The sequence below is a fragment of the Cyprinodon variegatus genome, unplaced genomic scaffold, assembly GCF_000732505.1.
Source record: "Cyprinodon variegatus isolate N-32 unplaced genomic scaffold, C_variegatus-1.0 Scaffold237, whole genome shotgun sequence".
Classification (NCBI taxonomy): Eukaryota; Metazoa; Chordata; class Actinopteri; order Cyprinodontiformes; family Cyprinodontidae; genus Cyprinodon; species Cyprinodon variegatus.
The window spans coordinates 410,181-435,031 of NW_015150690.1; the positions used below are offsets into that span (position 1 = coordinate 410,181).

The 24,851-nt window shown below is 40.3% G+C and overlaps 1 protein-coding gene across 1 annotated transcript in view; it reads right to left on the minus strand.

Moving 5' to 3' along the window:
- Positions 1-9,576, minus strand: part of cand1 (cullin-associated and neddylation-dissociated 1) — a 19,907-nt gene extending 10,331 nt beyond the window's left edge. The window contains exons 1-6 of the mRNA XM_015381608.1: positions 9,279-9,576; positions 3,533-3,608; positions 3,393-3,460; positions 3,151-3,305; positions 2,478-2,601; positions 941-1,028 (exon numbers count right to left, since the gene is read on the minus strand). Coding sequence (XP_015237094.1) covers positions 941-1,028; positions 2,478-2,601; positions 3,151-3,305; positions 3,393-3,460; positions 3,533-3,608; positions 9,279-9,346 — 579 coding nt within the window. The 5' untranslated portion in view covers positions 9,347-9,576. The remainder of the gene's footprint in view (positions 1-940; positions 1,029-2,477; positions 2,602-3,150; positions 3,306-3,392; positions 3,461-3,532; positions 3,609-9,278) is intronic.
- Positions 9,577-24,851: the final 15,275 nt, after the last annotated feature.

The following is a 24,851-nucleotide window of genomic DNA, read 5'->3' on the forward strand; positions in this document are numbered from 1 at the left end:
GAATGGCACCCAGGCTAGGCGTTACTATATTTGAGCAAAAATGGCCGCTCCCAGACTCTGATCGCGACAACAAATATATTTTTTTTCTAACTAACACTAAACCCATCAAATCATCATGAACATATTAGTTTTAGGTATAAATAATGATCCATTGATCATTCCTTGCTGATCGGACTTTTCCTTTAAGCCTGGTGTAGGCACTGCTAGACGACAATCCATTGCACACGGGAGTGACATAAGCCTTTGCTAGAGGATTCAGGGAGACGGGAGCCGTAGCCTTAAGCACTTTGTAGGCTAGCATCAGATACCTGAATGTAATGCAGGCAGCCAGGGGTAACCAGAGAAGCTCAATGAACAGAGGAGTGAGGAGAGACTTTTTGGGCTGATTAAAGACCAAATGTGGCAACATGTATATTTGGATCCCAAACACACATTTTTATTCTTAGTCTCAATCTATTTGTAATTTTATAAGTAAATCTAGTAAAGCAGTGAGCATTAAATACTCTCATCTCTTTCAACAAATATGTCTAAATACTGTAAACCAAAAAGTCCTTTACTTTAAATAAACAAAACAAAAAAACAAGTTGAAGCAATGATCCTCCTGAACCACAGGGGGCAGAGTTTAGTGCATAGTTAGGATCCTGAGGGGTTTAGATCAAAGGATAAAAAGAGAAGAAACAAAAACATGTTTCTGAGATGGATCGTCTCCAGTCCTCAAAGAACTCTTGTCCTGCTGTTTTAAACCTTCCCTCAATATTTAGCTCATTAGCTGGACGCTAATGAGCTAATGCTGAAGATTCATTCAGCCATTTAATTCAGCCGTGTTGGAGGAGGACGCGTCTCACCGTTCCAGGACGGTAAAACGCTCAGCTAATCCAGAGGTCTGTTAAGGGTTAAACTGGGACACGGAGGAAGTGTTGAATATGAGGAGGAGACGTACCTTTCTGACAGCCAGTCTGGGGGAGGTGAGCTGAGGGAGCAAACAGCTGAGGATGGAGGGATGGAAATTCACCAACAGGCCGCCCTGTCTGCAGAGACACAAACAAACGTTTAAAAACTTTAAGAAAGCAACAACCAGGAGAAACAACGCGTTGAAAGCCTAGTTTAAGATGTGACCTTCTGACTACATCACCCAGATCTCTAACCTGAGCTCACCTAAAGATCAGATTCACAACAGTTGCTAGTTTTTAGTTTTTTTTACAGCACTAGTGGCAGTTTTTTGGACAGTATGCTGACAGGAAAGGGTTTATGAGAGAGGGGGCGAGACATGCGGCAAAGGACCACAGCCTGGGTTTGAACCCAGGTCGGCCGCATCGAGGACTAAAGGCTGGTTTATGCTCAGAAACCAGGTCATCTGCGTGTGTCGCAGTGAACACAGATGTGCCCCGCCCCTTCCGCAGACACTTTGATGCACCTCTCCAAAATTGTAGGTGACCACAAAGACAGGAGGCCTCTGATTGGTCAAATCTACATCCGCTCTATGCTATTTGTATTTCCTGTTTGGTACCTTACCGGCTTGTTTTGTTTGTATGACCGCGATTGTGGAAAATGACTCATGAAGTTGGACCAGCTAGAAAAGTGAGGTGCGTGAGAACGCTGGGACCTTTTTTCCACCCTGATCCTTGCTATTTTTCACCCTCATGTCCCTCCATTGTCGGACAAAGTTGCCCCCACCTCCTCACCGTATCTAGACCCACAGCTAGTTCCTAATTGTCCCTCTTGCTTCGTGGCGTGGAATAACATAGCGCAGACCACGCTTCAATATTGGGCATAAATCAAAAATATCTGCATCATGCTCACTGCGACACACTGCTGCGGGAGGATAACCAGCCCTTTAGACCTCCGCTCATGGGTCATGCTCGCTAACCAATGCGCCACCAAAGCACGCCCAGATTGGACCATTTTTAAAAAACAAGCCTGATCCAAACGACTTCTCCACTGTACTGCTTACACAGCTGCATCTCCGTAAAATGGATCAAAATCATCCATAAGATGAGCTAAAGATGTGGACGAACTGAAAAGGATGTCCTTGTTCTCAGGGTTAGGAATGTCTTAACACCAGAGGTTAGACGTAGCCCGTGTTCTGTATGGAGGTCTAATAGAGGTTCCTGTTAAAGCTCGTACTCCTGCTGCTCAGTTTCTGCGGTAAACGCTGCTGGTCCTGCACCTTTCTCTACACACACTTTTTCCTTCCACTCAACTTTCCATCATATGGTTGCATGAATCCCTCTGGTCACAGCGGGTTTCTAAAGCACTGACCTACTGTGGATTATTCTTTCTGTGGAGGATGTTCAGGTAAAAACATCACTATTCCTTTTCAAATGTTTATCTTTATTGATCTGATAGAATATTCAAATTAATAAATTTCACCCCCAGAAAAACAGATTCCTTTTTAATGCTAGTTTCTCTCCATCAATGTCCTCCAGCCTTTATTCTGGTTTATTTTTGCGTATCTGAGCTGTCGGGTGTTTCTGTACCTGCAGAGCATGTCAGCCATGATGTCCAGCGCCTCCAGCTGCACCGACACGTCTTCCTGTTTGGCGATGGCGCTCGTCAGTCGACCCGTTATCTTCTTGCAAACACTGGCAGCTAAAGCAGAGCCTGAAGCGTGGAGACATGGAGAAACCATCAGCAGGTAAACCGAGGAGGAAGTCCTTCAATAGGTATATTCTCCTTTTTTGATCAGGATTTATGTTTAAAATAAAAAAAACTAAGGTTATTTTACGTTAATGATATCCAGTTATCTCATTTTTAGACCAAAGGACTGATTCCAGTGGGCGATCGTGTTTACCTGCTCAAATTAAGGGCAATGCACACATTTTACGTTTTTTTCTTATTCTTAGATCACTTTTTCTGATATAAGGATCACATTGGTTTAAATTACAACATTTCATTGGCAGAAACTAAAATATTTAGTTTTTGTAGCCCTTAAGGGCTCAAAAACAACATTATTCTTAATATCTCCAAAGATAAATAGCTGATTTTTTAATTTCCAAGTCAATTTTTTTTAGTTCTCAGGACTGATGTAAAACAGAACTAAAAGCAAAGAAGGAATATCTGCTGAGAAGGACGTAAAGTTACTCCTGTTTCTATTTATCATAGATCAGAGCTGCTGCTTCAGTTGGTTGATCTTATTTTGTGTGTTTTTACCGCTGGAGGCCGGAGGTAATTCTCCAATCACAGTTTTAAGTCCGATGGAGGAAATGTCTCGCAGCTGCTCTTTGTCCGACAGCATGTTGGTGCACAGAGTGTCCACGATCGTCTCCACCTGGTACTCCTTCACTTTGCTGACCAGGGGGCCCAGGCTGGCGAAACAAACGCACCCACAGTTACAGATGCCAGCGAGGGAGAAACTCAAACACAGAAATGATTTAAAAGGACGTTTTATTCACCATTTCACGGCCAAGTTCTGAACTTCTCCGTTTTTGTCTTCTAACAGTTTGAGGATCATTCTCACCACCTGTAGGTCATTACAGTCAATTAACCAATCAACTAAAACGCCATGTTTGCGAATCCATCGCTTCACACTGACCTTCCTCTCGCTGTCGTCATCCAGTTTGATGGAATCTTTCTGGAGCTCCGTCATCAGGTCGTTTGTGGCCATAAACCTATAGGGGAGGAAAGAGGTCAGAGGTCAAAGGTTGACCCAACTTCTTAGGATCTTAGCCGAATAAAACAGTGTCTGAGTCTAGGATAGCCAGCGTCCATCCTAACAGTGATGCCCCGTTAATGTAGAGGTGCTTCCTCCAGCTCCCATCATTATCACACGGTCCTTCTTTAAGACATGCAGTAGAAAAATACACAAAGATTTTCAAAAATATTCAGAACTCTGGAGGTTTTTTTAATGTTTGATGTGGAAAACTATAAATCCTCTGACAGACAGAGTGGTGGATAACTGACATTTCATCCCATTTAAAGGAGGAGAACCAATCAGGGCGGCAGCTCATTTGTCCACCAGCGTTGGTTCAGTTTGGAGCTCCAGGAATGCATTCAGCCGCGTCCAGAAGGAAAACAGCCAGAAGGAAGACATAAAACGCTCTAATATTATAATGAATGTCTTCTGTTTGCTTCAGATCCTGATCAAAGAAACCTAAAGTTGTTTTATTATTAACTTCTTTACTGAAGCTTTTTTTTTTTTTGGCTATAAATCCAAATCCTTTAATGCTAAATGAGATCCGCTGACAGCGAGTCCAATCCAATCATCATGCTTCCCTCTGCAGCACATCCTGCAGACACGACCGCTCATTTCCATATGTTTGACAGCCACGAGGCAAAGCTTTAAGAAGATCATTTATGAAAACTCCAGCAGCGGCACTCCACCTAAAAAAAGACACTTCCTCTCCTGCAGAGCAGCCGCTGAAGCTGGTTTGGTATTAAAGCTGTCTGATAAGGACTGAAACGACTCCTCCGCTCCTCTGAGGTCAGAGGCAATTTGACCGACAGCGGCTGCTGCAGAGTCGCACCTTTTCACTGCTTTACAGCGAACAGGCTACAGCCAGACAGGATGATATTGATCAATTGATGCTCACTCTCATCTTTAACCTTCCTACCAAACAGACTGGGTTGCGTTTAACTGGTCAGGCCTGAACCTTTAGTTTTAAGGCTTAAACTTCCTGTTTCAACTCAATCTGGAGCCACGCAGAAAAACAATAAACCATAACCTTAGTTTGGACAAAGACAGTACAAAAAATAGTAATGGAACCTATTTCTATGCAAAAACCATTAAAAAGTGTTTTTTATTATAATTATTTTTATTTGTTTTTTTTTTTTATTGTCCTGTCTGGCAATGTGGCAATAAGAAAAATTGTCTTGATGCTAAAAAAGAGCCCACACTGGAAAAACAGTCTAGAAATAAGTAAAAAATAAATTAAATTAAGTGTATTTACCCTCCATTTGAGTAGATGAGATAGTTTGCCAATGGAATGAGTATTTTTACTCATAAAATAAGATAATATGCACTTGAAATAAGACAATGCAGTTGTCTTTTCTTATTTTAAGTGTAAATTGTCTTGTTCCATTGGCAAAAATGTCTCTTTTACCTCCTCAATCCAAGAACAAATGCACTTATTTTAAGCAAAACTGGCTTATCTAGATTTTCGATTTTTTTTTTTTTCACAAGTGGAGGAGTACGGCTATCGCCATAGTGCTTTAAGCATATAAACAGCTTTATTATACTTATGCAGGGAGTATTACCCTCCAGAGCGACCCAAAGCCCAGACGCCCAAAGAGACCCCAAGAGCAAAGGCGCCCAATCATTTTAAAATGAAAAATGTATCCTGAACCTTTAAAGCAGAAAAAAAGATTACCGGTACCCTTTTTTTTTTCTGTATAACAAAAGAGTTTATAGAAGCAGATCAGACACCAAGTGTTTCTGATCACATCACTGAAAATGAACCAAAGAGGCAGGAAGTGAAAGAGTCGGTTTAAAGGAAACATCCCATAGTTTGACCTGTAGTAGAACAAGCAGAGCTGACTCCGTTATTTGGTGCGTCAGTTTTAGCGTCCCCAGGCTGTACGATTACAGTTAACTCCCAAAAAAACGCTAACAGCATATGACATCATCTGTTCCCCTGACATTTGGGGGAAAAAAACAATTTCTGAGGAAGAGAGAACAGGTTTGGTGAGTTTAGGGTAGGAATGTCTCACCATTATAGGCGGTATTTCTAATACGTACCAGCCGGATGTATTAAATGAAAACAAAATCAGCTGTTCAGCCACAGTCGTCCTCAGGTCCCCCTACCCTGCATGTTTTAGACGTCTCTCTGTTGCAGATTTAAACGATTGCATGAACCCGTTTAAGATTTCAGTTGCAAGATTAATAAGATAATTATGCTCGTACTGTTTTTGATCTTTGAATAGAACCTGAGGAACCCACTGTTCCATAATAACGAATAACCAGGACTACAATGTCCCTCCGCCTCAAAGGTTAATATAAAGATGTTACAGCAAACAAGAGTTCAATTCTACCAAAATAATGAAGGAGGCAGTCTGTTCTTCTGATGAAACTCTATGGGTAAAAAGGATTCAATAATTGATCTGAATAATGAATTCATCCAATAATTAGGAAAATGATGAAAGAAACATTTGAAATTGTCATTAATGGCAATCTTGTCTGAATAGAGCTGGTGGAAAGGAGCTAGGTCATGCAATGTATTAGCATAGTGACCTCCTGATGTTTCAGTCGCTGTTAGGAGCCATACGGTTTCCCACAATCCTGTGCGTGACAGGAGGTATAGGCACGGCTCACCTCACAGAGTTTGATAACAATCCATCATTTCCTCCCTGTGCTCTGTGTGAAGCATGCTAACGGTCACACTATTATGTGTTTTGGTTTCAGTACCGGGAACTTTATAAAAAAACTCAAGTCACACAAATGTAGTGAATGAATAGTTATTTTCTAGAACCTTCTAGAACAAACTCAACCAGGGACAATCATGTCCGTCCAACGCGTACTGATGTTTGTAAGGCTTTCTGGATTCAGCACTTCGCTCCAGCGCTACCTTCTACCCTGGACAGAGATCTACCGTGGACCCAATGGGAGGAGAAGGACCAAGGAGGTAAGGAGTGTCCAAAGGTCCGCCCTAACCCTTAAATCCCTCAATCACTACATAGACGCCGCTCACACTACCAGATAGCAGGCCGTTGTCACAACAAATCCCATGATACTTTGCGAGGAGAGCTCTCGCAAATCAATCTGGGATATATTGGCTCGTCTAGTGACCATGGATGATCACTACTTTTCAAAGCGCATTGTGGGAAATATCGAGTCCGATGCTTTTTCCATCCACTGGACGTTCTGACACTCGTCTAAAATGCTGTAACCACTCCACAGTGTTTAGTGATAAGGGCGGACATTCGGACACAGCCAATGTCTCCACCACTCTGTGTACGTTAGCAACTAAGCTACAAAATAATGTTGAGATTAATAGAAACAAACACCCCATCAATCTGGTCAAATACGTGTTGCTCTTGATTTTCTGACAGCATCCTTTCAAATACAGCATTCAAGCAATCCATCATTTTCAGTTACAACATGGCACAAGCTAAACTTCCTGTCCAATCTGTTATACAGCTAAACATCCAACAGAAAGCTGTTTAGAAAACGTTCTCAGCTATATAACCAATGCAGTAATGTCAACTGTGATTCCATGTCCAATGCAGCGTTAGCATGCTTTAAAGTCTACAGAAGCAAAGGTAATGCATATGAAGAGGAAGTTCGCTTTATGCTACGTTCAGCTTGCATGCAGCAGAAGCAGTTAAAACCTGCACGCTGCTTTATTTATGATGCTTGTACAAGTTTAGTTCTGACGCGCAGCTTAAGCATCTTTGCTATTCTAGCTGCGCGGTCGAAAAGTGGGTCTGATGCGCGTTGGGCGGAGCTACCCTATCCTTTCTATGCCTGTAACAATGGTGGATGAAATCGAAAGAGTAGCTTGGCTTATTTTAATGAATAATGCTACGTTCAGACCGCAAGCACTGAAAGCAGCAAAGAAAGCTTCATTCTTGATGCTTGCACACATTAAGGGGAATTGTGTCCAGATGCGTCTAGTGCTTCTGTTGCTCCTGTGTTCAATGGCAGAAAGCGGCTTTGCTATATTTGCTGTGATAAGTGGGTAAAAAGTTATTTTAATATGTATTTAAGTGAGAAAGTCCACCTGAAAACTTTATCTGTGTAGTCAGTTCATCAAGATTAGGATCCTGTCTTCAAATATTACTTCTCTGTCAGAGCCCGTCAGACCCCCGTACACCTGTGGTGCATTGTCCCTGGAAATCCCCTTCAACCGCAGCCTCTGGCCCAGTCGCCTCTTAGGGATTTTTTCGCTACCATTCGCAGTGACTAGAAGTAGATGTTAGCGTTTGTCACGTACGTAATCCAAACTGCAGGCACCAGAATAAAAAAATCAAACATATTTTGCCAGCAGATTTCAGCATTTTATGTTAATTTAGGCATTAATAAACTGTTTCAGAGGAGTGATGATAGCGATCTGCATCAGCAGTGCTGTGTCCGTCTCCCAGATCAGCTTCTCTGATTGGTTGATGTGGCGAATCATGCCGCAAAAGTTCATTTTTCCAACTCCAGCAGCTGCTGCTTTTGCAGCACGATGCTTGTGTCAGGATCTAAGAAGCTCATGAGACGCAGCTTCAGCTGCTGAGACACGCTGCAGTATCTTTTGATGCGTCTCAACCATTGATTTGTATGTAAACTAGCTGCTTCTCCTGCCTCTAGCGCGTGTGGTCTGAATGTAGCATTACCTTCAGGCAAATCTTGGCTTTTAAAATTTCTTTATTAGTTCATAATCTCCAAGATTTCTGGAGGCATTTGCTTCAGAGCAAGTTAGCAGAGCACCCTACAGTTGATCAAACCCCTGAGTTAAGATCAGCTGAAACAGAATTAGTCTTAGATGCATTATTACTAGTCAATGGTCTCCATTAAATGTGTTGGGTTTTAGTTAGTTGATCCACTCAGAAGCTGGATTTCTAAACTCCATGTCTGAAGATTTGCTCAACTCCTCACCAAGGACTAAACTCAAGTTTGGGAAAGTCCAAGGTCCCAGAGCAATACTGGATTATAAATCCAATATGGCCGCCTCCTATGTGGAAGGCATTGATGCTGCAGGTATGAACAACTGATCTGCATCCTGGCTGATTATGAACTCCCTGAATCCACCAAACACAGACATCAGTGTCCAACCTCTGCTGGAGACATGTTGCTATGGATTCCCTCTGAGCCACAGTCAGAGAAATGATGTTTACAGGCTACTGCTGCTAATAATAGTTAGCATATCTGCTGAACACAACCGTTAACAGTTCAATCCAACCTTTTCCCAGTCTTGCAACTGGAAAATGGATGTGACGTAAATCTCGGAGCAGAGTTATGAGTCCAGATCCAGATTCAATCCAGCAGAACTTCACAGATCTGCTGCATGACTGAAGTTGTTGGTAACCAGCTAGCAGGCGGGCTAACTGCTGATCAATGGCCGTTTAGCCGCAGCTCGGCTATTTGTTAAGCATCATGTTAACCAGCTGGTTGCAGCTTTACAGTTCACCACCCTCCTAACCGACAGCTAACACCAAAACACCCGCTGTCAGATCAAACCCGAGGCTTTAGGGCTAACTACCAGGCTAGCAGCATGACGGTGATCAGACAGGTGGAGGCTAGCAGTTAGCATGTTAGCCACAGGCCTTCATGAAGCTCCACTAAATGCAGCGCTGAACAACAACAACTCAAACCGGAACCAGTAAGACCAGTAAGGCGGAACCACCGCTGCTGGGTTTACCTGAAGTCTTTGTCGCTGGAGGTCATTTTCTCCAGCAGGTTGGAGATGTGGTACGAGGCGCTCGCCATGTCGGTGCTGTTAGCCGTTAGCCTCCCGCTAGCAGACTGCGCTCAGTGAGAGTTCCTGCAAGCCCCGCTGCGTGTCTCTGCGTGTGCGTGATTTTTCTTTTTCTTTTTTTAAGATCAAAGGGTGTGTTGATGCCGCTGAAGCCGCCGTTCTCTCGGTCTACAGAGACTGTCGCATCCCGGAGCGCGGAGTTTGTTTGAATGGAGCAGCCGTTTGTCTGAGCAGAGGGGCGGGGTGAGCAGGGCTGGACGCAGCGGGGTCGGAGGTCACGGTTCCTTCATTTTGTGGCTATGAAAAAAAAAAAAAACATCTTTCAGCTGCAGGAGCCAAGGATGACGACTGTTTTCCTGTCAGTTACACCCGCTTTAAAAAACAAAACATGTTCGGTTAATTTTTAGTGGAAGACTTTAGAAACAGAGCTGAAGAACAGAGTCATATAACTTGGAATTAACTCAGGTCTACTGACTTTTAACTTTTTTACCCAGTTTTTATTGTCATTACACTTTCACAAGTACACAAGTATTAGTTATCAGGCTCCACGCCTGTGGAACCAAATACCAGTTTTAGCTGAAAACTGTCCTTTTTGATAAAGCTTATAGTTAGAGTGGCTCAGGTTATCCTGAGCTATCTCTATAGTTATGCTGCTATAGGCTTAGACTTCTGGANCGCTTTAAAAAACAAAACATGTTCGGTTAATTTTTAGTGGAAGACTTTAGAAACAGAGCTGAAGAACAGAGTCATATAACTTGGAATTAACTCAGATCTACTGACTTTTAACTTTTTTCCCAGCTTTTATTGTCATTACACTTTCACAAGTACACAAGTATTAGTTATCAGGCTCCACTCCTGTGGAACCAAATACCAGTTTTAGCTGAAAACTTTCCTTTTTAATAAAGCTTATAGTTAGAGTGGCTCAGGTTATCCTGAGCTATAGTTATGCTGCTATAGGCTTAGACTGCTGGAGGGCATAGGGACCCCCTTTTCCTCATTCTGCATCATTCTATCTTTATTCTTCCATTCTGCAGAATCTATTAGTTCAATCTCTAACGTTCTGCTCTCTCTGCTTTGCCTCATCTGTTCCTGTTTGGCTGTGATTCCATCCTGGAGAGAAATATCAGCTGTGCTGTTGCCATCAACACCTTTGTTTATAGATGTTGGAGCTTGGCCTGTTTTTCAGTGTAGTCCTGTTTCTCTGACTGTGACTGGCTGGATTTGGTCTCTTCTTCCTCTGACATGGAAGCTGGCTTGGAGCTTGTCTGCCTGGCTGTGTGTTTCTTGGACAGGGCTGCCTGTGGAGCTGGCTGACAAGTTCCTTCTGTATCTCTGCTTCTGTCTCCTTGAACCCCAGTCGGCCTCGGAAGATGACCGCTCACACCGAGCCTGGTTCTACTGGAGGTTTCTTCCTGTTAAAAGGAAGTTTTTCCTCTCCACTGTCACTACAAGCATGCTTAGTGTGAGGGATTGCGTTTGAGTCAGCTCTATGCCCTAACCACTAGGCTACCAATCCCCACTCTTTTTAAATGAAAGGATTTGTTTGGCTGGGACTTTCACACCCAGTGGCTGCTGCCCAGGGTGTTATGCAAGAAGAGAGCTGAGGGGCGCCAAATGTGACTTAATCTTAGTTTTCTGTTGATTTTAAAAATCAGGGGTGAGTGCCAACTTAGAACTTGTCCTGGCCCTTGGTATGGCCCCTGTACTAAAGACATAGGCTGTTTCCATTTATGAGTACTTGTGCGTTCTCCTGTGCTCCTGAAACGTGATCAGCCCCAGCACTGTTCCAGTTCACAAGAACACAAGACCGATAAAGGACAAAGTCCCCGGATGTTGTTCTCGCCCCTCCCTTTTTACCCAGCATGCATTAGAGCAGACTTGTCTGTTCTCAGGATTGACAGCTGTCCCAGCATGCACCATGGCAGCAGCAGCTTCCAATGGGGTGCTCACAGAGCTCAGAGTGCTAAATTAAAAGTTCTCTTTTCTGTGCCTGTGGTTCTAAAAAGTATGTTTAATATAATTTGAGACGAGAACATTATCCTTTTAATCGTCAGTATATGGCCCATTTACCGGTTTAATGCATAATTAAAAAGAAAAAGTCCAATGGTGAGAGGACCGCAGCAACCAGCTGATATCTGCGGCTAATGGCAGCCAGGGCTGACTTTAGCCCGTCTGCAGCAGTCCTCTCTCTGCATAGTGAAGAACTGCTGTTAATTTTATTCCTGTTTATCTGACTTTGTTAATTATTATTCAGCCAATAAACAAAAAAAGTCATAATTTCTTATTATCTAGAGACTATTAATAACAGGAGGGGAAATGCATCTCCAGACCAACTTTGAATGTGGTGATGTCACAAGTACGCTTCTGTTCCAGTTTGTTCTGCTTGCTCCCGTTCTCCATACTTTCTGTGGATCTTGTCAAGAACATATTTAGTGAGAACACAAGTCCGTATTCGCGTTCTTGTGAATAGAGAAACAGCCATACACAAAAAAAATGAAATATGGTCAGGTACGTTTTTCTTGAATGAAGTGTTTTCCCTTAATAGAGCAGATAAATTAGACTAGTTCCTAGGAATAAGATGATTTACTTTTAAAATTAATATTACTTATCATTTTTAAGAGCAAAAATACTCTTTTCTATTGCACATCATCGTCATTTCCTTCTCAAATTAAAGGTAAATGCATTTTTTTAAAATATTTTTAGACCAGTTTTTGTAGGGTAATATTAAATACATTCATTATGAAGATATGTGTTGACAGAAGAGATTTTATCTGATGCCTCCAGTGGAATAATTTGAATATTTTGCCTTTTTACAATTTACTGTAGACATTTCTGTGAGCTTAAAGTTTGAGTCCTACCAAGGTAGGATTACAGTTTTCATCGGTCAGATCAGGATTCTGCAACCTCAGCTTTGTGCCTCGCTTATTATACTAAATGATGTGCCTTGTTTTTTTGTTAACCTTATGTTCTGTGACCCCCTGAGAAAAAACAAAAAAACACTGGTCCCTCTTTTTAATTTCATCCAGAACTGCCACTGATTTTAAGCATAAGGAGACTAAGGATAGTTTAAACATAGAAAATCAACGTTTTTTGTTGGATGGCAGAAAGCAGGGTTTTAACATTATATTGTCTCAGGACTTAGAAATAGTTGCATCAAACAATGTGTAAAAGATGACACCATATCCACAAGCAGAATGAGAAAAGCATCAATGTTCCTGTTTCCATCCAAATGTGCAAATTTTGAGCAAAGTTCTGAAATATTGTGAAAAAAAGCAAAATAGACATTTTCCATCATTTGGAGCAAATTAACCAGGTGATGCAAGGCGTAATGTCATACGATTAGGTTATGCTTGGCTGGTAGAAACAGGAAGTAGAGTTAGCAAGACAGTTTTAAAACCAGCTATCTTCTTCATTTCAAGTGGTTCACTCAGTTATTGTATTAATATTTAGTATTTCCCCAATTAAATCCTTTAAACACTGTTATAAAGTTGGATTAATGAAGTTGTTATTCTTAAATGACTGATTTTTACAACTGTGCAGGACTGGCAGGGCCGTGGTTGGAACAAATTATATGTATTTGTTTTATTTTGAAGGGATAAAATGTTTTTGCATGTAAGATTTCCAAATAAAAAGCGTCCTGCTCATTAAAAACACATTTATGTTCAGGGGATTTATGTTTAAAATCACCTCAGATACATTTTCTAATTCATTTAGCTTAATGAATTTCCATCCAATTTAAACTAACTGCTCATAATCCCAGTTCCAACACAACATTAAAAAAACCTGGAGATAAAGTAGTAAACTTGTAGAGTAATATCATTTCAGAGTTTTTTTTTACTGAAGCTGAAGCTCTGAGGAATTTCCTCTGATGCGTCTGTGCTGTGATCCTGATCTGAAACACAGTCGGTTCATCCAAGCCTGCAGCGATAGCAGCACAGAATCCGCTGACTGGATTAATGGTGGGATTTTATAGCTCTGTCTTCTATCATGACTCCTTAGAGTTGTAAAAACAGGTTTGTGATGATAAAGTCAGTAACATGAAGATAATTATTTCTAGAAACCTTTTTTTTTTTTTTGTTTAACCAACATTTACCCCTGAAATCCAGAGATTATTTGTTATAATATGTGTCTTTATTTTTAATCCTAAATGACTTGTAGATTAGACTGCTGACAGAGTTCCAGAGATTCTCTGTGAGGTTGAGATGAGGTCAGTTAAAAACAAAAGCAGATATCTCAGTAAATCTAAATGCTATTAAGTTCAATTTCATTTAAATCCCCAAATGTATGTATGTCCACCGTGATTTTGCTTTTCTGCATCACCAAAACAAATTCCTCATAGGTGTGAAACACTGCTTGGCAATAAACCTTTTCTGGTTCTGATTCTGGATCGATCTTTATATGGTGGCTTTTAAACCTCACCTCAGTCCACGCGTATAAAAAAAAAATAATAACTTTATGAGGCTGTCATTCTCTATTCTAAAAAAAAAGTCCCTTCCAATAAATTTCCATAAATACACTTAGACGTGCAACTTTTGTAGAAAAAGCTTTTTGTCATCAGATTTAGTCATGTCTCAAAATGGAGGATTCAGTATTCAAGGCAGACAGAAAGATAATTCAAAAGCCTTTATTTAACAAAAAAACTGATCTGCAGTAGCAGCAACTAGGACGTCTATTGCAGGAACCTCTGCAGAAAGGAAATCCAGGTTAGTGATCACGTAAATATGGCAAACTAATCTGGTTTACTAGTTCAGTCTGAGCCTAGAGACTGAGGTAGGATCCAGCCGGTGGGCTGCCAACAAGATGCAGCAGGCGCTGCCCAGAGAGCCTCGACGCCGCAGCCCTGGATGAAGGAGAACAAGCAGGAGATCAGATCCGAGCAGATGAAGGAGGGCAGGAAAACTCAGAGGGCGAGGTCGAGGACATGCTCAGGAGATCAGAATTCCGAAGGGAAATCCGGGTCGGTGACAGGAAATGGCTCCAAGTCCATTAAATCGACAGAATCCAGCAGGAGTCCACGGACAGGTCAGGCAAACAGATCAGACTGGGACAGGCCGGTTCAGTGGTTAAGAAGCAGAACAGACAACCAGAAACACTAAAGTAACACTGGACACACTCTCCCCACTGGCTTAAGAAAAATCTGGCACTGATGACTGAAAGCAGGCAGGTTAAAACTGATCAGATGGGAATAGGAAGGCTCAGTGGTTGAGAGGCAGAACAGGTAATCAGAAAGACTAAGGTAATGCTGAAACGCTCTCACCACTGGCTCGAGAATAATCTGGGCCTGATAACTGTTTATAGCGCTGGTCAAATAAGAGCAGGAGCAGGTGAATCAGATGAACAGGACAGAGATACGGGCGGAGTTAGACAGGTGAAGGGAATTAGTACTCCAGCCAGTCAGCCCCAACATAATGACAGTTTCCCTTTTGATTCTGTTTATTTAAAGAGATTAAATCTCTTTAAATAAACAAAAGATAAAGTTTTATTGGTCTGATGTGACGTCCTGCATTTCTGAGCAGCTGAATTTTTTTGAACAAAAAAAACTCAAGTCAAAATACATGAATCCATGAGCAATGAATCTAAATAAAATACCGTATGAATGAATGAATTTCAACATGAATGAAGTTAATTAACTTTCTGTGTTTGTAGAGCTCCGATCCTTAGATGTTTTTTTTGTTTTTTTGCGTTGTAATATTTCATTCTTTCTGAACACTATAAGCCAAAATCTGGGCTTCAATAGTCTCCGATTTCAGAAAGCGGAGGCAGAACTAAATGAACAGGCACAATTACTCAGCTAATGAGTTTTCATTCAAATGATTAAGACATTGGAGGGGGTGAAGTTCTGTCTTTAGCACCAGACGCCCTTGATGTGCAGCTGTTTAATGCAGTTTGCTATTTTATTAATCCATGCTTTGTCTTAATCAGCCAATCAGATCCTCTCAGGCCTGCTGCAGGTGTAGTCAGAGGAGCTGTCATCGGTGAGCGCTTGTGTCCTGAACCGGATCAGTAAGCAGAGAGAAAACCAAATACAGCTGCAGCTTTCTCTGCATGTGTGTGCAGAGTTTTATTTAGGACATTATCCTGTGCCCAGAAATGATTCATCACCAACACATACGTCCACAGTGGGGTTTGTAACTGCAGGAGACATATTAGGGATGCTGTTCATGCTGTGAGTGTTAGCGTGCACCTGTGTTAGTCATGTAGCAGAGACATAAATTCCTGCAGACAGCCTCGGTCCACTGGAGAGGAAAACAAAAACCTGAAAATGTGAATTTTAATGTTTATAGATTTCCTCAGTTCACATTTACTTTAGCTTAGATTTAATTTAGGTTGGTTTTATGTCTATTTTTTTGGTTAGAAATTAATTTCTGACCATAGTTAAGGTCAAATCCACTGAGAGTGAAGTTTATTTACATAAAGATTTTTATCAAAGGTTAGTTTTTATAGAACTGATTTAGGATATAGGTTATTAGGTCAGTAGGTGTCTAATGTTTATTTTGGTATATTTCAGAGTTTTCATTTCAGGTTTTAATAAAAGGCTCAGCATCAGATTGAACCTTTTTAGGTTATAAAGATTTAGTTTCTGATCGGCTTTTAATTTAGTTTGATAAAACATGTTTAAATCACTTTGATTTTTTTATTTTTAGACAGCAAACTTTCCCACTTGTACTTGAATGCCTTTTATATGATGTGCAGATTTTCGGTGGATTGGATGCCACGGCTAACCGTTTGATCGTCAGATGACCACCAGTAAAGTTTACATTTAATTTGAAGCGATTCATGCAAGTAAATCAGTTTATTGCAGATTGATAAACCTGATTTCATAAAGAAATGCAGACATAAATTTCTGGTTCGGTTCACGTTCTTTGGGACCCTACATGTCCTCAAACAGCAGAGTTTAGATGAGAGTCTGGCTGTTTCTCAATATGTGTACTTGTGCGTTCTCGTGTGCTAATGAAACGTCATCAGCCTCAGCACTAGTACTGTTCCAATTCACAAGAACAGCAGACCGAGAATGGACAAAGTCCCTGGATGTTGTTCTCGCCCCTCTCTCTGTACCCAGAATGCATCAGAGCAGACTTGTCCATTCTTGAGATTGACAGCTGTCCCAGCATGCACTGCGGCAGCAGCGGCTTTCAATGGAGCGCTCACAGCGCTCAGAGGATTCGGTTAAAAGTTCTCTTTGCTGTTGTTGTTGATCAATAAAAGTACGTTGTAAGAGAATTTGAGGCAAGAACGATGTTGAGAGGACAGGTAACCTGCAGAGCTCCAAGGACAACCACAGCCAGGGCTAATGTTAACCCATCTGCAGCAGCCCTCTCTCAGCAAAGCCTTGTATGAAGTACTGCTGGATCTGATGGGGATTTTTTTTGTTCTTGTTTTATATGGCAAATTATCTGACTTTTTTTTTTTTATGGCACTAGTGGCTTTTTTTTTTCAAACAGTAAGCTAACAGGAAATGAGGTATGAGATAGAGGTTGGATTCGAACCCGGGTCAGCCATGCCGAGGACTAAGGCCTTCGTACATGGGTCATGTGTGCTAACTACTGCGCCCCCAAACCACGCCCCTTATCTGACTGTGTTAATCATTATTTCCCCACTATATTAAAAAAAAGTAAGAATTTACTATCTAGATTTTTAATAACAGGAGGTGACATGCAGCTCCAGACGGGCCGAGCATGTGGTGACGTCACGAGTACGCTTCTCTTCAAATTGACCCATTTATGCTGCATGCTCCCATTCTCCCACTTTCCTGTGTTCTTCTCAAGAATATACTTGGCGAGGACACGAGTCCGTACTCCCGTTCTTGTGAATTGAGAAACAGCCTCCTATTTGTTTTGTTTCTGTGTTACTTTTTAAAGTTTCCCTACAGAACATGGAGCTAAGCTTTTAGTTCCTTTCCTAAACAATCTGCTTTTGTTCATGTATAAAACACGCTTTATGTGTTTAGTACCAAAGCAGCATGGCTTTACTGGATATTTTCTGTGAAGGCATCATTACACAGTCGCTGAAGTTTAAGTTGAATGCTTCTGTTGGGATTCTGATTTATGAGCCAAAAAGGAGAGTCTCACATTTTGGCGGGAATCTCCATAGTAACCAACACATTTTTTCATTCTGTATTTAAAAGTTCAGTTTTTTTTCAAATAAAACATAAGATTCTCACTAGTTACTGGAGGTTATAAGTCATTGGTTACTATGGTGATGCCCAGCTTTTAAGGCGGGAATCACCATAGTGACCAATGAGTCAGCAGCACTCTTTAAAAGGTTCTCTGTAAATGTCCTGGGGGTTTTTGTAGATGGAACAGAAAGTAGGTTGGAGGTTAGATTTATGTTTATATCAGTTAAAGGTTAAATTAATGTGTTAAATGTGTATCAAATCTAACTGAAACCACCTAAAGATTTGGTTTAATGGGGGTTTAGTTCAGGGCTATCTTTAGCTTCAGGTTAAACTCAAACCTTCAGAAATGGATTAAAGTCACAGTAGGTGATAAAACAAGAGGCTAATGTCGATTCAGGTAGGATGTTCGGTATGTTTAGAATCGCTTTAAGTGAATGAGGCTCATAAAGGACAGACGGATAAATGCGAGATGAGTCACAGCGATCAGCGGCGTGGGATGTTTACAAACCCCCGGGCTCTCTCTATGTTGACACATAAAGCTGCAGCTGACATATGCAGGCTGTGATTCCAGTGTAGGTGTATCCATCCACTAAATGTGTGCTAATGTTTGCTCATGACTTTGTATTAAGGCTTCAGCAGCAGCTGACGACTACTGCTGAAATTTGGCAGCAGCTGCATCACAGACCCTACTTCAGATTCCTGTCAGGAAGAAATTAAGATGATAAATAACATGATGAAGGTGTGAAGAAGAGGATTACGTTTCAGTCATTCTGCTCTGATCAGTTTCTTGATGAAGACGAGAGGAAAATCAGGCTGGATGAGTCACTGTAATTATCTCCTCAGACATGAAGGAGGATTTCATTGGAGTTTGGAGATGAGAACGGCGAGCGGATCTTCGCTGAGACGTGAAGCGTCTGTCGTGTCAGCACAGAGCAGAAGGACACTGACACAGAGTCCTTTCCATTTCCCTCACCATGGCAGAGAATAACACCTGAAACCATGGCAACTGTACACAAAGGATGTCGTCTAATGACTCAAAATGTCGGGAACTGGACCAAAATAAGTCAAGGGAGAGATTTCTGTAGTCATCAAGGGATGAAAATATACCAAAACATTTTAGCACCTCCTGGTTCCCCTGAAAACTAAAAACTGATTGGAAGGTTACCTTTATTAAAAGTCTTTGATAGCAGCAGATATTAAATGTTTTTAATTACTTGCTCCAAATGTTGATGCTTTTATTCATTTTAATTATCCATTCGTTTAAGTTCATACTTTGATCTGTGACTGCACAATTTTTTTGATAAAGTTGGCTCAGCCATGCATAACAATGCAATTAAAATGCATTAAAAAGCAAAGATAATAACATTGCATGAAATAAAAGGTCTCTATTAAATCAAAACTTGATTAGATTTAAACTCATTTTGGATAAAGACCAAAAGGTACAATAACGTTAAAAAACACAGAAGAAGCCAGAGATTCAGGGAAGCTATAATCTTGGAAAATAGTAAATATTTTCACTTTTAATCCACCTCCCTTTCTGAATTTCTGTGTTTGGCTTCTCCTCAAAAACAGATGGAGGAGGATTTGCATCTTTCTGTTTTCAATATGTCAAATCTTGTTAAAGCATTGAAGGAATCTGGAGGTTTGTGAGAGAGAAGGCCTGAGGCAAAACATCATGAATGTTCATCCATCAACAGCTGGTGGATTCATAAAGATCTACAGAGGAGAAAAAAGAAGCTCCATGTTCGCCTTCTCTGGTCTTCCACAGCTAGTGCGTAGAGCCGTATTCCAGATGTTGAATCAGTGATCCAGAAAGCTCCAGTAGATATCTCAAAACAAGACCACGTCCTCTCCAGATATTCGCCAATGGAAAACCAAGCATGTTCTCTATAAAATGTAAAATGTGTCTTATTTTTTATTTAGATCAGGAAATTATCTCTTTGTTGTTCTTTTTTTTTTTTGGTTAAATCTTTTTTCTATTTCATATTGCTTGACTGGTTCTATTGAAGGGATATCTTGAGTCTAAATCTTTAACTGGTGAAAAGAAGTTCAGCTTTCAATTGCTATGGTTACGGTTAATTAAATTGAGTTTATTTATATAGCGTCAATTCACAACACATGTCATCTCATGGCGCTTTAGAGTTCACCAGATCATCCAGTCAAATTGATTCAAAGTTTTCTATCTAAGGAAAACCAGTTGATTGCATCGACTCATTGACTTAAAGGAAATCCCTCACACTAAGCATGCTTGTAGCGACAGTGGAGAGGAAAGACTCCTTAAAACAGGAAGAAACCTCCAGCAGAACCAGGCTCAGTGTGAGCGGCCATCTTCCGAGGCCGACTGGGGTTCAAGGAGACAGAAGCAGAGATACAAAAGGCAACTGTCAACATGCTTCACATGTAGCCCCATCCAGGAAACACACAGCCAGACAGACGAGCTCCGAGCCAGCTCCCATGTCAGAGGATGAAGAGAGAACATACAGTTAGTCACAGTCAGAAAAACAGGACTACACTGAAAAACAGGCCGATCTCCAACATCTATAAACAAAGGTGTTGATGGCAGCAGCACAGCTGATATTTCTCTCCAGGATGGAGTCACAGCCAAACAGGAACAGACCAGATGAAGTTACTATGAGAAAAAGCAGAGAGAGCAGAATGTTAGAGATTGAACTAACAGATTCTGCAGAGTGGGAGAATAGAGATAGAATGCAGCAGAATGATCAAAAGGGGTCCCTATGTCCTCCAGCAGTCTAAGCCTATAGCAGCATAACTAGAGAGATAGCTCAGGATAACCTGAGTCACTCTAACTATAAGCTTTATCAAAAAGGACAGTTTTAAGGCTTGTCTTAAAAGTAGACACGGTGTCTGCCTCACGGACGGTTAAAAGTTATTTCGAGATGTAAAAGGACATGGTGTGTTTCCTTTTTATAATTACGTGATTGTTTTTCTTTTCTATCTGAATTCTCACTAAAAGTTTTTGGCTGCTCATCCTGACTGGAATAGCTAAACTCTTAGTTCGTAAACCTGCTTGTAATAATGAGTTAATTCTCCCAAGCTTATTGTGAAGGGCAGTAAAGCTGCATGGATTCACTCTGATGGAGTCACATGGGTTTCCAGCTCTGTTTTTTTCCTGTTCATATTCAGGTCATTCTCTGTTTTTTTATCTCATGGCCTGAAGAGACCCATTCTTCCACTTCACTGGGTCTATTCCTGCTCTCCCTCCTCCACCCGTCTCTGGAAAACTCCGTTGGGAAGAAAGATGGATGCTTGTCACAGTGAAGGCTGTCAGTTAATCACTGCTGTTTTTGCAAACAATCTGGTGTTTTTATTTGTTTGTTTTGATCCAGTGGGAGTTGTGTTTCCTCCTCCTGTCAAACCATCAGATCCAGTCCACTGCAGATAATGGTGGGACTTTTTCTACTCTAAAATACTTCATATCTGATTGTGAGCTGAAGAATGATGGATAATTTGACAGAGGATATAGAACACCTCATTCTTTACTCTTAGAAAATATTTAAAAGGTTTGATTGTTTTATCTGCAAACATTCAGGATGTTGTGACTGATGGAGACAAAATCTTAATGCAAAGATCTGGAATCATGATTGTTTGATGAAAATTAATAACTAAATGTCAAAAAGCTTATTGGAATTCCTCATGGTGTTCCACAGGGGTTTAGACTCTGTTCATACTGGTTCTTCCTTTGAGAAATATAACCCAGAATCCTGGAGACAATGTTATGCTAAAGATCTCTAGCTTTATCAGTACAACTTCAGCAAAATAATCTTTTTCAAATTCTTAATTTAGACAAAACTGAGCTAAACGCTCAATATTTTTCTCTCAAACAAGCAGTTTTTACGTTTCTTTTTAGTTTATTTGCATTTGTAGATGTTTTCTAGCTGTGTTTTGTTCTTGAGTTTCTCCCTGTTGCCCCCTTGTGTTTGTTTCCCATTGGCTTCCTTCTAGATGCTTCCATCCACACCTGCTCTCAATCAGCTCTTTGTTCTGTCTCCTATAAATACTCTCCCTGTGCAGTTCCTCAGTGCTGGTTCCTCATCTTTTCCTGGTTCCCCACATGAGTTTTCCCTGAAGTATTCTGGTTTTTTGGTTCCTTGTATTTTTGTACTTTGTTTTTTGGATTTTTTAATTAATTTAATCTACATAACTCACCTCTGCATTTTGTTCCTCAAACCCTCAACCCAACAATGACAGGATAATTCTAAATAACAATGCAAAACATTTTTCAAACAGAATTTGTTACTGAAAGAAGTAAACTATAGTTCTTTCTTTTACTGAATTTTATCAAATTAGTTTTTCTATATTTAATTTCTGGTGCAAGCTTTCATAGATCAAATGGGAGTTATAGTCAGGCCTGTGGATTTACTATTAGTTAGAAGCTTTTTTCCAAAAATCTCTGCCACAGTGACATCACCATGGACAAAATCTAAGTCCACATTAAAGACATTATGACACAATTACAACAGATTATTTCCTTAAATCTACAATTTATCAGATCACATATTTTTTAAGTCGTTCTCAAAATTATTTTTTTTGGTTTTTATATTTGACAAAAAAGTACAAAAACACCGAAGTTAGTCTTTTTCAACATAAATAGAAAATGACTCATTCATGGCTCATCCAGGAGGTCATTAGCCATAAATCTAACACAACATTTCACCAATAGAATTACAGTCAGACATTGAGCTACAATCCTCTAATTCTGCTTTGCTGCTTAAGAATCTAAAAAAATCTTATAATTGATAAAATGGTGAACTTAACTCCCTTGAAGGAGAATTTGCTCTGGAGGGGCGCCTCTTGGGCTCTTCACAACCACTATTGAGCATTTTTCCTTTGGATAAACTTTACATGCACAAGTGCACTCCCACAAACAACTACAGGTGCTTGGCTCCAGGTACTTGGATTAAATAAGACTACTCATACTTCAGTGTTAGTATCAAGTTGTTACTTTATTGTATCTCTTATACTATATCCGTTGGTTGTGCTGTTCTTTTTACATCTCTTCGCAGGTGATGAAGCGGATTGAAGATGTTTTATCGTTATTTCCCCTTTTATCTCCTCTTTCTTTCATCTTTTCTCCTTCTTTTCTGTTTTTCCTTTCCTGTTCCACTTACATTGCAGTGTCCATATAATCTTTAATACACCCTGCATAACTATAATGAAGCTATTTATATGCATAAATCAAACAGAACACTATGGCGATAGCCGCACTGCTGCACTTGTGAAAGCAAAATCTGTTGGGCTCTTTTTGGCATCAAGACAATTATTACCACATCGCCAGACAGGACACTGTTGAAAAAAAAAATAAATAAATAAAATGACTACTTTCTTAAGCAGGGACAGTAAGAAAACAGTCCAAAATAATCTAGAATAGAATAGAAAATATCTTTTTTATTTCCAAATTCTGGGTTACAGCAGCAATAAGATTATAGATACAATGGTCACACAAATGTGGACCTTGGAAAAATGTATAATAATAACATAATAAGGAAAAGTTAAAAGATAAACAATAAAATATTGTACTGTAAATGTTTTTTTTTAGCAATATGAAACAATAAATAACCAATATACAGCTATGAGCATTCTAATAGTAATGGATATTTGAAAAAAGCAACATCAGAGATGTGCAAAATGACAGCAGCATGTTATTCAACTGACTAAGGTAGAAACTGTGCAAAATCAGCATGAATTTAACAACTTAATGAGGTTGTTGGGAACAGTGGTGGTTATAGATTCTTCCAGCTGCTGGGAGGAAGGATCTGTGATAACACTCCCTGGTGCGTTTAGGGTGCAGCAAGTCTGAAGGAGAAAGTGTTCCTCTGGAATGCTCTTGCAAATAAAAGGGTTTTTGAGTCTATAGTCAAACCCCGGACTTTATTCAATTTTAAATGCTGCCTCATAAACAGACCATTTATGCTTTGATTAGGAGGATTTCCAATCCATGTTGAATTTATGAAGAAAAAAAAGAGATGGCATCTGGGGTGAAATATTCTTTTGCAGCACTATTCTAAATAAGCAAAAAGAGTTTTAAAGTTTGCACACAGCAGCCTAAAAAGAAACAAATACCACGGTGGTATGCTTCATCTTCAGTCTCTATTTCAACAATCCTTAGTTCTTCTTCACTTTTAGACAGAATAGCCCTTTAAGTCGTAGCTGAGTGGCGCTGGAGGCTAAATTCCTCAGAGGCGAGTCCGGACAGGATCCAGACTTCAGATGCTGCTGTGCAGCTTTGTGTGTGTGGTCTCTGCAGATTCATTAGTGCTGCATCTTCAAACAGCACTGTGTCATCTTGAATCTGGATACTTTATCTCTTTACATCATGTGTGCAAAACACACACTGAGTTGTAAGAGATTCTGACATTTAATCTAATCTGCTCCGTATTTGATCAGAAAAAACATCCTCAGCTGATTGGAAAACAACATGTGAAAAATCTGCTGCAAATAATTTGTTAAATAAATATTTTTGCCACTATTTAGTTTCATACTTTAAAAGCTTAGGCTGATCTAAAGGGCTTTATGAAGATTATTATTCCAAACAGCTGATAGCTTCATGCATGCTTAGTTTTTTCCCCCTGAAGCTTTATAACGCTGCATGACCAAGATATTTCTATAGGTTCTGATATGTAATCCACTTAAATGATTCTCCACATGTCTTCATAGATAAATGCAGCTCCAGTCGCTATAATAAACGGATAATTAGTGTTCTTGATGGAGATGATTGTGAATTTGCCTGAATGTTTATCATTTTTTCCATCCCATTAAAACAGCTTTTTAGAACATGAAAGTCATATTCCATAATTATTGAGTAATATAATATATAAAATAGGTTTTATTTGTGAAGCTCTAATCATAACAGTTTGAACTAACAGTGAGAGATATTTAGATAAAGACTATTTAAATTTGTATTGATCAAATCATCAGAACTTGGATGCTGAGCTTGTTTTCCACTGTGATCCATCAGCAGTTATTTATGACAGATCTGATCAGCTGCCAAAAAATAACTGATATTTTTTTTGCTGGAAGCGGATTCCGGCTGCTAAATGGTGCAGAGGATGACGGCTCCATGTGGACCTCGGCCAGTTCAGCTCCTAGATTCTGGAGTCATGTCCAACTGGCAGAAAGAGGGACATTTCTGACTGTGGGCCTTTGTGTTTTAGTCCAAAGAAACTCCTTAATAACATGTTTATAATGCCTGAGATACCAAATGAGATGGGATACTTCAATGACAAAACTCCTCCCTCCATCCATCTCCATCCATTCAGCATGAGCCCATCTTCCAGGTGTTCTTAGGACAGAAGGGATGCACAGGTCCTCTGAGGACTTTTAAGCTTTCTCTGTGGTTTCCTCAGAGCAAAGCATTCCAGGAAAACATCCACCCTGGAGAG